At 38.6% G+C, this 16,475-nt stretch overlaps 1 protein-coding gene across 1 annotated transcript in view; it reads right to left on the minus strand.

Annotated features, from left to right (window-relative positions):
* The window catches only part of LOC150105437 (telomere-associated protein RIF1-like), a 396,727-nt gene that overhangs the window by 195,145 nt on the left and 185,107 nt on the right, over positions 1–16,475 (minus strand). The window contains exon 10 of the mRNA XM_090393961.1: positions 1,359–1,510. Coding sequence (XP_090250087.1) covers positions 1,359–1,510 — 152 coding nt within the window. The remainder of the gene's footprint in view (positions 1–1,358; positions 1,511–16,475) is intronic.

Raw genomic sequence — 16,475 nt, forward strand, 5'->3', positions numbered from 1 at the left:
CAAACAGGGATAGGAGATGCATGTGAGCATGCATGCTGCCACCCTTCAAGGTAAGTGAGGATGAGAAAGTTCAAATAATACTAAATACAGTTTCTGAAGTCTCAGAAATTTAATGGGATACTCTTTGAATGATGTGAAGGTGGGCCTGTGGGCCCAAGGGGGACATTCCAATACATATATAGTAATGCCAAAAATATCAAGAACCAAGTAAAAGAGTTTCTAGCACTACTTTCCTTGGCAAGACCCAACACTGTAGGCAATTAAAAGCAATTAATGAGGAAGATATGATTCAGGGAAGACATGAAACAGGACAGGAGAGGAAAGTATTGCTAATAGGATTCAATCGGTCGGTAGAGGTGAGGGAAGCAGAGCGTTTGTAGCTACACAGTATGAGATAAGACCAACAAGACAAAATATGTAGCTAGTTGTTGCCACAGGTGAGGGGATTCAGAAGGAAATGTATGACGTGCATCAGTAAATTAACTCAGTGGGCACACAGCAAATTAATCACACAGGATTTCAGTTAAGGAACATAGCCAACCTGTGAAGAGCAAATACAGGGAAATGATATCGAATTTATATAACTACTGAAGGAACCTCCTTAGCCTAGCTGGTTTCAACAAATCCCTTTGGCTGGAAAGACCTAGATTAAAAGGCGAAAAAAAATCTTTATTATGGCTTTTCTGCTAAAGAAGTGATTTAGCTAGTCTCACATGGATTCTAATTTACATAAAATGATTTAACTATATTATACAAGATCCTATTCTGGTTTCCTACTGTGTATTTGTGGCCACTACTGTAGCCACAAATACAGATTTCAGCAACAACTTGTCAATGCCATGCTGTTTTGTGCAATAGCATCATTTCAAAATAAACTTAGAAATGGATTAATAGTCATAGAAGGCTAATTTAGAGTTTTGGACAAAACTGCTGCAAATGCAGCTACATATGTCTCAGCTTTTATATACTTATTATTTACTTGGTGTCAATTGAGCACAATAATGAACAGAGATAACAAAATTTCTTAGACCAAGCATGGCTTTGTTTTTTAGCCTCCTCCCCCCCTCTCCCCTCAGGGGACTGAAGTATACAAAATATCCATTTTGTATACTTCAGTCAGTGAAGAAATGAATAATAGATTCATTTCTTCACTGACATCTCTAACATCTCTAAGTATCATCTGTGAAACTGAAATGGTACTCTTTATATATAACCTACAGGAAAGCTCTTGGTCACAACGAATTCAAATTCACTTCATATAAATTTCTTTTAAGATTTCATAAATATGCCTATCATATAACAATATAACATCCCTACAAAATTACTGAATGCTATTTAGTAATAAAGTTTATTCACACCTGTTCAAAATTAGATGCCAACCTGTCAGCTAAACTCCATATGAGATGCCACCATGTTTTGCACTTTTCTAAAAGTGATAGCTCTAATTTGTCATCATTCATTCTTAATGGCTGCAGAAGAAGACGCAACCTCTTTGCATTACTGAGAATATCTAAAAATAAAAAACAAGAACCAGTGAAAAGGTGAAATAGCCAAATAAACATTTAATGAATAATATATTTCTTATAGGAATACAAATGAGAACTAGAGAATATTTAATAAGACATAAGAATTAAGGGGGGGATAATACATAAGAATCCTGGAGAAACAAAGGGCTGTCAAAATTAATCTATAACTAGCATGAATGTGGTACTGGGAAAAAAAAAAAAAAATCACCTGTAACATAAGAATTCCTTATTAGTCTGTGCTAGCTTAATCTTGAAATATCATAACGCTTGATCTTTTAATATATTATTACAAAAAGTCTGTGAACTTGTTCACATATTGTAATAAAGCATGTTATCCACAATGAATAAATAATTATTACTAAACTGCTGTGACATAAGGATACATTAGAAAAGATTTTTGTTATTCAGGTTTATATAGGACCTTTTTTCACATAAAGAAAACAAGAGGCATTTTATTATATATTTAATTGGCATCCTCAAGATACAATTATGGTTGTTTGTATGTACTAACAACCATAATTGTATCTGATGAGAAATTATAGTTTTGGACATTATTAGAAATTATAGTATTGGACAGTATCTATAATTTCTCATCAGTACCTGATGAGAAATTATAGATACTATCCAATACGTGTTGGTTTAACATATATGTCCAAGGAAAGGGCATGCTTTTATGACAATCTGAATCCAGGGGTGGGTGGGTGTGTGTGTGTGTGTGTGTGTGTGTGTGTGTGTGTGTGTGTGTGTGTGTGTGTGTGTGTGTGTATTGATCTGATTAAACTAAAGAGACAAAATATGTCAACATTTCCAATGATTAGATTATGAAAAGGTAATCGATATAATTGCACCAAGTCAATGGTGTTGCATAAATTTGCTACTTTGATTTAACATAAATTTGATATGATACAGATAGTTTCATTGTCCGTGCAGTTAGCCTAGTGGCTATGCGCTTTGCAACCATATGTCTGGGGAAGAAGTGTCCTAGGTTTGATTTCCATCGACAACGTGAGGAGCTTAAGGATCTTCCTTAGCGATAGCCAAGTTAGCCTGTCTTGGGTGTGAACAGCAGGGTTTTTCCCCAAGTTTATCTGGAGTTTTTCATCTGGCAAGCAGGCAAACCGGCCCTATGAACACATGCTGCCACAATCAAAAATACATCCCCCCCCCCCTCCAGTGACAGGCCGGTTGGGGGTTGTACTAACAAAGTAACATCAATGTAACACGTGGACCCTGCATTGGAAGCGAGATAAACACGTAGAGGAAGAAGACAGATGGTTTCATTATTGATACACTGGTTCACACCAAAGTAATATGTGATATCCTACAGAATGTCACATAATGTTACTTGTTTCCCCCCCCCCCCCATTTAGTGATCAAATCCATAATTTTCTTTTACAGAAAGTGTTTTGGAAAGTACTTCATAATAAGTAAACTGTGTCAATACTGCAATTAGCCAGGATTTAGACTTACTACAGACATAATATGAAAATATTTTTTGATAATAAAAAATTCATTTCAGTATGAAAATAACTATTAATCTTCAGTGAAACCATGACTAAATATTAGTTTAGATCAGTTCATAACAATTTGCTAAGCATTTGAGACAGATGCTGTATTTAGAGATAAGTATAACAGAAAGGAATCTCTTCAGGTGGAAACCCAACAAAATGAAGCTGATCAAATGAACTAGTGTTGGGGGGAGGGGGGGGGGGGGGTAATGACTGAGAGTGAACTGATAGCCACTTAGGATAAGAATTTCCCGTACTTTCATAACATGGATTACCCATCATCTTTTCAATTCAAATTAGATGAATATAACACACCAGAGTTGGCCAAGTGGTTAGCGTGTCCACTCTCCAGCCAAGAGGCTGTGGGCTCGAATCCTGCCATGGGCATGGATGTTTGTGATTGTCCTACAAACTTTGTGTGGAAAGGGAATCTGTGATCCTACCACTTATTCTAACAGAAGACATCATTGCCAAAACCATGTGAGGTACAGCAGTGACCAAATGGTGCCTACAGACGTCAAATGTGAAATTTTTTTTGAGTTCTCTTTGAAAACTATTTGTTCCTAAAACACCTTCTGTAAACAAGATGTCTCTCTTCTAAGGATCCTATATTTAGCATGAACAGCATGTTGAGCCAAGCCAGCATGTGTGATTCACCATAACAGATGTTGCTTTAATACTTGTTAAGTGTCCCAAAATGAATTCCTTCTTTTGATTTTATGACTAACAGAGAGCAAAACAAGAAAAATTTTCTGGCAATGACATTTTTAATAATAATCAACTAATAAATTATGCTTCAAGTAGCTTCAGTTTACACCCAACTTGTCAATTTTGCTACCACATGTCTGCTCGCCAAAATTCCCTTGGCTGATATTTTACACTTTTTAATCATGATAATTTCTTCCAAAAATGGCACCCATTATTTCAGTAGGAAGAACAGGATCTACAAAACAAACAAAATTAATACTATAAAAAAAGATTTCTTATGGTTAACTACTATGAAATAGAATACCTAGAAGACATACTGTTTTTAACTATGTTGAAAATGTTTTTGCCATTTGGCCATATCCAGAATCTGGATTATCTTGCTTAAAATAAAAAAAAAAAAAAAATTAAAAAATCTTGACTTCTACATCAAATTTACTATGGCAAAAGCAAATGATAATTACCTTGCTTAGATATCCTATTCACTCACACCTCTTGCTAGCTCTATTTACTGCAAATAAATCTTTGCTAGCAGATATTCATACATAAAACATACTATCATAAAAACACTACTCAACAGAGCTTCTTATTGTCAAAATCCTGATGAAGATCTTCTTTTTGTCAAAATAAGCTTTTTATTTTTTACTAAATAGCTTAAGGAAATTACAATGTATACTAGGATATACATTAAAATAAATTTTAATACACTTCCAATATTTCGGCAACGTCATGTTGCCATTTTCACAGGAACTTAAAAACAAGACATTCACACAAGCACAACAAACAGTAAATGAGGACAAAGCAAGAAGCTATTCTTTCTCCTAAAAGTCCTGATGGTGCCCCCCTAGCAGGCAATGTTGGTATTCTTGGGCTATTGGGCTGAAGGTCTTCTGATGTAAGTTTCTCAAATTTGGGGCAGTCTCATGCAACCAAATTTGTTGAGGTTTGGATTATTTCTTAGGGCTGAGGCTGATTCCATGAAAAGTCTTTCGTGTTTGAATTTACTATGGTGTATTATCGTGGCAGTGGAAGCTGTTCAGAACAGCTGTCACTGCCTCTGCACTCTCATGCTGTGGCAGAAAGCAGCTCGGCGTGGCAACGGGCAGTGAGAAAAGGACACCTTGGTGGAACCAAGAAGTCCAAAAAACTGTCCGGGCAAAAAAGGAGTCCTACCTAACATGGCTTAGGGTCAGGTCACCTGAGACACGAAAAGCTGCTGCTGAGGCAGTAAACACAGCAAAGCAGAAGGCTTGGGAATCCTTTGGAGAAAGATTAGACTCATCCTATGCAAATGCAAACAAAGTATTCTGGCAGACCATCCACCACCTTCGAGTGAGGAAGTCGTGCACAGCAAAGGCAATTAAGGCCTCTGATGGTGCACTTTTAACAACCGAGAAGGATATCCTCCACAGATGAAGGGAATACTTTGAGAGCTTTCTTAACCCAGCTGGCCTGGCAGCTGTGGACATCCAAGAGGTGCAGATTGGGGCAATGACTAGTCTCACAGCAGAAGAGGTCCATTTAGCAATAAAATCGTTAAAATCGGGCAGAGCTGCTGCTGGTGATGATGAAATTCGGCCCAAAATGCTAAAAGCCTTAAATTGAGACGGTGTTCTCTAGCTGAATCTAGTGTGTCAGGCTGCTTGGATATCTGGGCAAGCACCAAAGCAATGGCAGACAGGCATAATAATACCAGTCTTCAAGAAGGGAGACCAGAAGGATTGCAGTAACTATCATGGCATCTCTCTCTCTGCTCAGCCTGCCTGGGAAAGTGTAGCTAAGTGCTTGGAAAGAAGGTGCAGGAGCATATTTGAGTCAAAGTTCCAGGAAGAACAATGTGGCTTTCATCCTGGTAGAAGCACAAGTGACCAAATCTTCACTTTAAGGCAAGTCTTTGAGAAATCTTGGGAATATGCCAAGAATGTCTACACATGTTTTGTGGACTTGGAGAAGGCATATGACCGGGTTCCTCGGGATAAGCTTTTGGCAAGTAGTACAGGAGTATGGAGTGGATGGCCAACTATTAGCTGCCATCAAGTCCCTGTATGAATGCCCAGAGTTTTGTGTCAGGATAAACAACACAAAGTCTGAACCTTTCACAGTCTCCGTTGGCCTCCGCACAAGGGTGTATTCTGACACCCATCCTTTTCATAATATTTATGGATTGGATTGATAGGCACAGCTGAGGCAGTGAGTGTGTCAGAATTGGAAGATGTAGCATTGGACGTCTGCTTTTTACAGATGACCTAGTTCTGCTTAGCTCTTCCACAGATGACCTCAAGCAGACCCTGGATAGATTTGTAGCTGTTTGTGCAGACGCTCGAATGAAAATCAGTGTGGCAAAAACTGAAACATTTGTGGTCTCAAGACAACCATCCCAGTGCACCTCTACATGTAAGTGGAGTCCCAATGAGGCAGGTGGAGAAGTTTAAATACCTTGGGTCCATATTCACGAATGATGGAAAATGGGACGTAGAGCTAGATACTGGAATTGGCTTAGCAAGCTCAATATTGCTGGAGCTTGGCCATTCGGTAGTATTGAAGTGAGAGTTAAGCCAGCAGGAAAAGCTGGTGGTCTTCAATACAGTCTATGTCCCCATCCTCACCTATGGTCATGAGAGTTGGGTATTGACTGAAAGAATGCAGACACAAATCCAAGTGGCTGAAATGAGGTTCCTTCGAGGGGATTGCGGAGCTGACAAGACTCGACAGAGTCAGAAGCTCTGCAATTCGGGAAACCCTCAATACTCAACCGCTGCTTCTCCGTGTTGAGAGATCACAGTTACGTTGATACAAGCACCTGGTCAGAATGCCACAAGAGAGGCTCCCTCAGCAGGCCCTCTTTGCCAAGCCAGAGGGTGGAAGACCAAGGACTCACTGGATAGATTATATCCAAAACCTTGGGTGGACACGTTTGGGAATCCCACCAGAACACCCGTGCTTGGTGGCAGAGAATCGTGACCATTGGAAGTTCCTCTTGCAGCTGTTGCCCCCACAACCCAATTAGGAAAGGTGGGCCTTGAAGATAGATGTATGTATGTATTATCGTGGCTTTCTTCCACCATATTCTATGGCAGGTATCCAGCTCATGGTCTGCAAGACCAGAGTGGCTGTATTGGTGAAACCAGATATAGTCCTTGTGTTCTGAAATTCTGATATTAGCTGTCCTGCCTGTTTGGCCAAAGTAGGACAGCTTACAGCTGCAAGGAACCTGGTATACACCAGGTAGGTCTAGAGGGAGGGGGGGGGAGGTTGGTCTTTAGTAGAGCGGATAAGGGATGCCAATTTTTTATATGGTCTGTAACAAGAAGTTGTCATGTTTTTTTAGGATTTTTGTAATTTTTTCCGAGGTGCCTCGGATATAGAGTATGGTGATGGATTTGGAGTATTCCTTGTTGTGGGTGGGGAGGGGGGGGGATTAGTTTCAATCTTTTTGGATTCTTTTGAGGGGTAGCCACTGGCTGAGAAAGTGTTGAGAATGTGGTTTAGTTCTGTGGTTAGGGCATTGTCATTTGAACAGATAAGTTTAGCCCTGTTGTGTAGTGTCTTAACGACTATGGGTGGGTTTTCTATAGACTGAGAAAACCAAGGTTCCATCAGGCTGGCGGGTGACTAAGAAAGTGTGTCTAAGAAAGGAAGGTAGTTTTTTTTTCTTCTTCCAGGGTGAATTTGATTCTGGGGGTGTTGGTTGTTTAAGTGTGTTAGGAAGGAGAGGAGTGCATTAGAGCCATGTGGCCAAATAGCGAATACATCATTAACATAGTGAAGCCAAATGGTTGGTTTTTTGTGGGGCAGAGTTTAAGGCTTTCTCTTCAAAAGTCTCCATATAAAAGTTGGCCCAAGGTTGGATTAGCTCTAAAGTTTCCTTGAGTGAGACATTTGTGAATAAGGAGGCGACATCAAAACTGACCATTATGTCAGTGTGTTTGAGTGCAAGGTTTTGTATGCTGGCTTTAAAGTGGGATGAGTTTTTTATGTGTGGAGGTGTGTTGCCAGTATAGTGTGAGAGAGCTTTGGCCAAATGTTTAGCTAGTTTGTATGTGGGGGAATCAATGCCATCCACTATGGGACATAATGGCACATTTTCTTTATGTATTTTTGGGAGTCCATAAATACAGGGGGGGAGTTAAATGGTTTTAATTTGTTAGTGACTTCTACAGGCCAAGAAGTGACCTTCTTAAGGAGCCTATGGAGTTTTCTAATTTGTGAGTTGGTGGGATTGTACTCGATAGAGAGGTAAGTAGCCCGATCTAACAACAGAGCATTCAGCTTACCTGCGTAATCCTTTTGGTTAAACAATACTGTGGCGTTCCCTTTATCTGCTTTGGCGATTATTATTTCCTTGTTTTTCTTTAATTCTAGTAGAGATTTAATTTCCTTACTGGGCATGTTAGTTTTTGGTGGTTTTTCTTTGGGCAGAACACAAGCCACATCCAGTCTAATATCGTAGGCGACGTGGTTAGGAAGGTGTCATATCCTGCATTCAATTCGTATCATAATATCTTCAGCAGGTATTCTAATGGGTGCAATGGCAAAGTTGTGGCCATGTGAGACAGCGTCGAGTGCTTCAGGTTTCACACTAACTGACGAAAGGTTGACTACCATTTCGGTAGGAAATTGTGGTTTTGAGTACAAGACTCTGGTCTTGTAGACCATGCGATGGATACCTGCCATAGAAGATAGTGGAAGAAAGCCATGATAATACACCATAGTAAATTCAAATATGAAAGGCTTTTCATGGAATCAGCCTCAGCCCTAAGAAATAATCCAAACCTCAACAAATTTGGTTGCATGAGACTGCCCCAAATTTGAGAAACTTACATCAGAAGACTTTCAGCCCAATAGCCCAAGAATACCAACATTGCCCGCTAGGGGGCACCATCAGGACTGTTAGGAGAAAGAATAGCTTCCTGCTTTGTCCTCATTTACTGTTTGTTGTGCTTGTGTGCATGTGATTTGTTTTTAAGTTCCTATGAAAATGGCAACGTGACATTGCCGAAATATTGGAAGTGTATTAAAATTTATTTTAATGTATATCCTAGTACACGTTGTAATTTCCTTAAGCTATTTAGTAAAAAATGAACCAACGTCTAAGCCATTCCATGAGAAAATAAGTTTTGACTGCATTTCAGGCATTTCTACTAAGCAGGCAACTAGGATTTTTGAGAAGTTTCAGCTTGCTCCCCCCCCCCCAAAAAAAAACCTTTGTAACATCAGGAACAGGTTATCATCCATTTTAAAGAAATGGATGATAACCAGTATAAACATGACTGCTTATTCAAAGTTCATTCTAATTTAGTTCAGAATGATGGCTGAGCCATGCTGAAAGTGTAGGAGGTGTAATTAGTTTTAATTCATTTAACTAATTTCTACCATTTAACCTGGTATATATCAGGCCCCCCTTGTAACTTTCATCTCTTGTATTCTGCACAAGGCCATAACAATGAGAACAAAATCAGCATGCAGCAAGATCCATCACCAAAATTTATAGTGAATCATGTATGTCCTGTTTAGTTCAATATGATGTTGAATGCAGTTGTCTTAGAAATGAATGCTTATTCAAGGAGCATTCTAATTTGCTTCAGAATGATGGTTGAGACATGTTGAAAGTGTAAGAGCAACAATTGTTTAGTTCATTTAAGTAGTTCATATAACAAGCTTAATTCCATCTGCTTTCCATGTGAACAGATTTCTTTCTATTATACTTGTCTTCTATCATGCAGTGCCTATCTCAAAGAATCTTTTTTTAATTTTTTATACCTCATACATGAGAAGGTCTCAAGATCCATAATACAATGGAACCAAGTGATAAGAGAGAAAAGGGAACCTGTTAATGTGTTTCTTGAAGAATTGGAAGTTGTATGGATTGGGAAAACAGTATGAAGTGGTATGGGAAAATACTTCATGCTGTTTTAAGTGGTATGTCCTTGTTCCAAAGGACAGGGGTATATGGAATGAAGGAATGAGAAGCTAGTTCTATAAGTCTGGAACTGAAATGATTATGTGAATGTTGGCCAGCAGCTTTCCATGTTGTGGAAACATCCATGGAAATGCCTACAGAATAGACAATACAGAAAAAGAGCATCTGTAGGAAATCAAATGGAGGGAACTGGTGAGAGGGAGGGGGATATTAAGCAAAATCTCTTCTAGATATAATCTAGCATTCCAATGGAAGTTTTTCATCTGTCATCCCATATGAGAACAATATTCTAAGGCTGGAATTTAGGATGTATGAAGGGCTAGGAGTTCAGTAAAAGGGATGTTTAGAATGAAAACGAATACCATGGTTTTTGGAGGCTGATGAAGTATGGACAAGATGTGTGAAAATCAGCCTGAAAGAGAAAACTGATTTTAGATGGTACGCAGAGTGTTATTAAAACTTAGGGATATGGTCTTTCTTCAAGGAAAGAAAGTAGTACTGTGTTTTAGTAGCATTAAAATTTACTAAATAATTATCACCCCACCTCAAAATAGAAGATTAGTGTTTTAAGACACAGGCCAGAGAAGATCTTGAAGCTTAAGTCATCTGGGTACTAAAAGGTTTTGTGAATGACAAAGAAAAATAGAGCATACTGTCATCTTTAATTTAACTGTGGTTTTGCTAAAATGGACACAATTATTCTGGCCAAAATATCTAACCTTTCATATTTTACTTAATATGTTGAAATATTAAAGTTTTATTGTTTTTGTTTCTATAGAGTTCATTCATCTACAATAGAGCATATGAGAAGACCTGGTTTGTACATTTCAGATGTACCATATAAGCATAGAGTCATGAGATGTTTAGACCTAATGTTTTTCCAAGGTTCCACTAATATTTAATGGAATGGGAAGTTATAAGTGAGATGATGGGAATATACAAATTTATTTTTTTAATAAGAATAAAGTTACATCTAGATGTAACTTTATTCTTATTAAAAATATATATAAGAAAAAGGAAATGCTGCCATATGTAACATAAAGTTACATATGGCAGCATTTCCTTTTTCTTATGAGTATTTATTCATTCATTCAGTTTTTTATGAGCTACCAGTTTAACATCTGCTTGAAATTTTCTGTTTCTGTATATGATAACAAATGCTTATATCTCAGTTATAGTCATTGCCAAATATAATGTTTCCTTCTAGCAGGTTTTGAACTAAATATTTTTTTTTTAAAGGGATTTTGAGAACTTCCCAGGATACTAGGTATTTTTTTAAGAAAACCTTTACATATTTTGTTTTCTGATATACAAGACAAAACCTGCAGATGTAATCTTTATTCTTATTTTAAAAAAATAATCCATCCCCATTATCTCGCTTATAATTTCCCATTCTCAATAACACATTTTGCATGTACAACAGTACCTATCTTTGGTATCTGTGGATGTAATTGCATAGTTAGTTGAAATCTTTTTGATACAGTATTGATACATGATATGAAATGTTCATTTAATTGTATCGTTGACAGGTTAACCAATACTTTTGCTGTCCTGGGCCACCTTTGATTTTTTTTTTCTTTAATTAGATTGAATTTTTTTCACATAACTGCTTTATTTTTTAAATTTGTTATCCAGATATTTTATAACATATAACAAAATATATAAAACCATCATTAAAAAGGCAAAGCCTAAATTCAACAAGAATAAATGTAGAAAGTTCACTACTTGTGCCACTGGCAGGCCTTCTGTCCCTCACTACAACTGTTGGGCACAACTTTTATCCATCTGCACTACCTCCTCTATTTCACCTTAATGTTAGCATTCTAACATCACCTAAAGACAAGGCTGATGTCTTTCTTGGCTTCAACCTTCTCTTCCAACTCCTACACAGATGACGATGGCAATTATTGCATTGCATTTCATGCCTCCTGTGCCTTCTGCTAGAAAGACATCAGAAGAATCTTGAATAACTTAGATACCACAAAGGTAGTCTTGATGGAATACCACCCATTGTGCTCAAGAGATATGCTCCTGAAGCCAAAATACACAACCAGTTCTCAAAAAAAGGAGATGTATGTTTACCATTAAGCTATTGACCTACTGCTCTGAATTCAGTTTTGTCAATTCAGAAGAATTGACAAAACTGAATGAACAAAAAGATGCTCAAAACTGCTTTTATAGGGGGTTGGCAGATAGAAGGCTTTCTTGGCTACTGTACATTCTGGATTCTAGTAAGGTTTGGGAAAGGCAGAAAGTGACATTATGGTTACTGCAGCTGCTTTCATTATATTCTATAACATTATTCAGTGCTTCAATTAATAGGAGAGGAACTGATGCACTGAATATTATGCCTTTGGAATAGTAGATTAACAATTACAAACAATATCAATGCAAGGAAAAGTAAGAAGCCAGAAGACTGAATTTTTTTTTTTTTTTGGATAGTCAGAACCATCTGAGTGCAGAAGAAATTGAAGAAAAATTATGTCCAATAATGCATGTCCAGCTTAATCCATGTGGACATAATGCAAGTTTCATACTTTTGGTACTTTCAAAAATAGTTTTGGATGTACTGATGATTTGCTAGAACTTCCACAGTTCAGATGGCTAAATGAGCCCTTCGGCTAGAAAGACGATAGTCCAAATCCTGTCTATGACATGAAATTTAGCAGGTGTTTTCAATCAAATGGTGAGTTAGTTGGTCTCATATGGAATTAGAGTTTTTTTTCCCCTCCTGTAAATTCATGTTTCTTATACCTCAAAAAAGGCAAACCAGCCAAAGGCATAAGGATTAACCACCCTCTTCTGTTAGATTTGGTTTTAAATATCTGCACAGTAAAGTCCGGGTCTGTCTAGGTATAAATCAGAAAGGATAATTTGCTGCTAACTATTTCAAGCTGTACCATAAACAGAACTGCTGAAAACTGTAATATGACAGACTTTACCTGACATTTCTCGCCAAAGCTCAGACAAGGGATAAGAATGCAAAGTGGAATGGGGAATTAATGTTTCTGACATCAAGGAGAACTGTTTCAGTAATACAGTCAGTGCAAAAGTTTGGAACAGAAGAGTGAAGACAGTAATCCAAGAAAATGAAGCAATAAAAACGAGCATGGAAATGCTTCAAATGATTTAAAAGGTGAAAAATTTGCTATGAGAGAGGACTTGAAGGAATTACTAGACGTAGCAAAAAAAAGAGAGAGAGAGTTAAGATAGTGAGTCTGTTGCCACGGTATGACAGAGTAGAGTTGAGAAGGAGGGTCATAATTGTGAATGACTATGTGTAGGTTATGCAGCAGGAGTGGTGTGGAGTTTGTGGATGTGTGGAGTGAGTCGGATGGCCAAAAAGACTTATACAAGAAGGATGGTTTGCATCTGAATGGATTTGGTGTGCAGAGACTGGAAAAAGTGTTGCTGAATGAAGTGAAAGTGGATGTGCAGAATCAGAGAAACTAGAGCTATTGGGGGGGGGGGCAATATGCAGACATCAGTGAGGCTGTTGAGTGTAACTAATGCCAGGAGTATTAGGAACAAGGAGGAGGAATTTTTGGCCTTGGTTGGCTCTTCCTGGCCACAGGTTATTGACATTAGTGAGACATGGCTGACAGAAGATGATATAGCTAGTGGGATAGAATGGGAAGGGTATAGTGTGTTCAGGAGGGACAGAGAGAAAAGAATGGGGGGGAGAAGTGTTACTGATCAGAGCTGATGAACTGCAGCCAAGGAGAATAGAAGTTGAACTGCAGGATAGTGAAAAGAGCACATTTGAGGCTATTTGGCATGAGATCAAGGCTAGCAGAACAAAATATACAGTTGGGTGCTGCTATAGACAGACCAAATAATGGAATAAATGATGGAGATAGTATGCATAGGCAAATAGACTCAATGAGTGGAAGACAGGTAATTATTATGGGGGATTTCAACTATGGTAACACTGATTGGAAGGAGGAGATGACACATCTATCCCAATGCTTTAACAGGCCTTTAAAGCCCACAACCTTCCAAGCATGCTTGGATTTCGTAACCAAAATACGAGGATAGAATGGTCACTCCTATGCTTCAAGGTATTCTTGGCTGTATCCCTGTGTGTTCACAGGGCCAGTTTGCCTGCTGGATGAAAAACACCAGATAAACTGGCGATAAAACCCTACTGCCCATGCCCAAGACTGGTTAACTTGGCTATGGCTGAGGAAGATCCTTCAGCATCTCACGTCTCCGACGGGAATCGAACCTAGGACACTCCTTCCCCAAGCATATGGTTGCGAAGCGCAAAGCCACTAGGCTAACCGCGCGGACGGAGATGACACATGGGAGGAAGGAAATGGATTTTATGCAGTTACTAAGGGATAACTACCTGAGACAGTATGTAATGGAATATACTAGGCATTTGAGAGTGCTTGACCTAGTAATTGCATCTCAGAATTTGACTAATGAATATGACCACGTTGCCACCAATTGGTGAGAGTTATCGTAAGGTCTTGATCGTAAGGTGGCTAAATGTGTGGAATTTTCAATTGGCAGGCTGGTAAGTATGACAAGCTTAGAAGATTGCTTGGTTCAGTGCCATGGCATGTAAAACTGCAAAAGGCTGGATGTCGATAGTGCATGGGAAGTGGTTAAGGAGCGTTTGCAGGAGGTAATCGCTGACTGCATACCTAGAGTCCAGATAGTAAATCAAGTGGGGGTTAAATGGATGAATAACATCATTAAGCTTGAGCTGCAAAGAAAGAAACAACTGTGGAGAGAATTTAAGGAGAAAGGTAACCTGCAGGCACACAAAATGTATAAAGCACAGGCCAGAAGGGTAACGAGTGTGGTAAGAAAAGCAAAAGCAGATTATGAAAGGAAATTAGCAACGCAAGCTACAGAGAATCCCAAACATTTTTTTCAATATGCTGCAAGTAAAAAAAAAATTTATATGGCAGAATGATTTTAAGGAATGCCGATGTAGAGAGGTAACTGAATCAGCTGAAATAGTGGAATTACTGAGCGAGCACTTTGCAAGAGTATATCATCCAGGTGGTGATATTGCAGGAATGAAGGAACCAATAGCTTATACAAGAATTGAGGTGAATGAAATGGAGGTGAATAGCATATTACAAAACCTTAATGTAAATACATCTGTGGGATTGGATGGTATACCAGCTCGGGTTTTACATGAAGCGGCAAAAGAATTGACAGTGCCCTTGACCATTTTGTTTAATTTGAGTCTCAGGTCTGGGTTAGTCCCGAGGGGGTGGAAGGAGGGGAAAATAGTTCCATTGCATAAAGGAGGCTCCAAGACAGCAGTTGCAAATTACCGACCGATCAGCATATCAGGAGTCATCAAGGTTTTGGAGAAAGTAGTCAAGAGAAAAATACAAGAATGGATAGATGATAATGGGATATTGTATGGGGGATAGCATGGTTTTGTGAAGGGTAGATCATGCCTCAATAACTTGCTCACATTTTATAACACAGTGACGGCTGAAGTGGATAAGGGTAATGGGTTTACAGTGATACTGCAGGACCTTGGGAAGGTCTTTGACAGGATACCACATGGAATTCTAATCAGTAAACTGCAGCATATGGGGATGGATATAGGGTTGGTGAGATGGACAGGAGGGTGGTTGATGGAGAGATATCAGAGAGAAGTTTATTCAGGAGTTAGAGTCCAAAAGACAGCCTATGACTCATGGTGTGCCGCAGGGTTCTGTTCTTGGACCACTGCTGTTTAATTTGTTCATTAACGATATAGGAAAGGATCTGAGAGGAACTGTTCATTTGTTTGCTGATGAAGCAAAGTTGGGTAGAGCAATAATGAATCCACATGATGTCAAAATTTTGCAGGATGATTTGGATAGATTGGAAAACTGGGCTAAGGAGAATGGATGTCAGTTTAATGTGGCAAAGTGGCAGAGACAAGCAAGTTATTGTTCCTCTTTTTCGAGCCTTGATAAGACCCCATCTTGACTACTGTGCCCTGATCTGGGCACCAGGATTTCTTCTTGATGGGGAGGAGGTAGAGAAGATCCAGAGGCGAGTGACCAAGATGATAGCTAGTCTATGGAATGAACCTTATGAAAAGAGGTTGAAGATCTGTGGGTTGCAGAAATTGGTTGATAGGTGGAAAGTGTGTGATATGATTGAGACATTCAAATTACTGAAGGGTTTTTACAAGATTAATTCAGAGGAAATTTTTCAGAACAGGACTGATGGTTGGTGGGAGGACTAGGGGCCATCCATGGAAACTGGGCAAGAGTGTGGTTAGCAAGGGTGTTAGAACTAGGTTTTTTGCTTGAAGAGTGGTGAATGAGTGGAATAAGCTGCCAGTGTCTGTTGTGGGTGCCATGACTGCAAGTGAGTTCAAGGCAAAGTATGATAGATACTGTTTGGATGTTGAATAGTTGTTCTGGACATGATGTTTAGGGCCTCACTCGATGAGTCTAAGGACCACTTGGAGTTGCCCGTAATAATAATAATAATGGAAATGGTGAAAATTCCAAGTGACATTCTTATGTCAGATAACGTGTGAGATAGTGGCTCTGTAAACATCACTCCATAGGAAAAGAAATTAATACTAGATTATTGTCTGAACTGCCTAGAAGCCAATTCAGAGTATACTTACAAGTGAAAAGAGATCAGATTAAGAATGTTTTGGAGAGCCATTAGGGTTATCTGGTAAGCAGCATGTGAACAATTTTTGAAAGATCACTTTCAAAAATGCTAATTGAGGACATTAAAATCTGCAAGCAAGCTGACTTCATTATTTAGAAAGTTAGACTGAAGAAACTCAAAATTTAAAGAAAGGAAATCATACAGTTCACAGAATGGTTGGAT

The sequence above is a fragment of the Typopeltis vanoorti genome, chromosome 6 (assembly GCF_054136105.1).
Source record: "Typopeltis vanoorti isolate ZY-2024b chromosome 6, IOZ_Tvanoo_1.0, whole genome shotgun sequence".
NCBI lineage: Eukaryota > Metazoa > Arthropoda > Arachnida > Uropygi > Thelyphonidae > Typopeltis > Typopeltis vanoorti.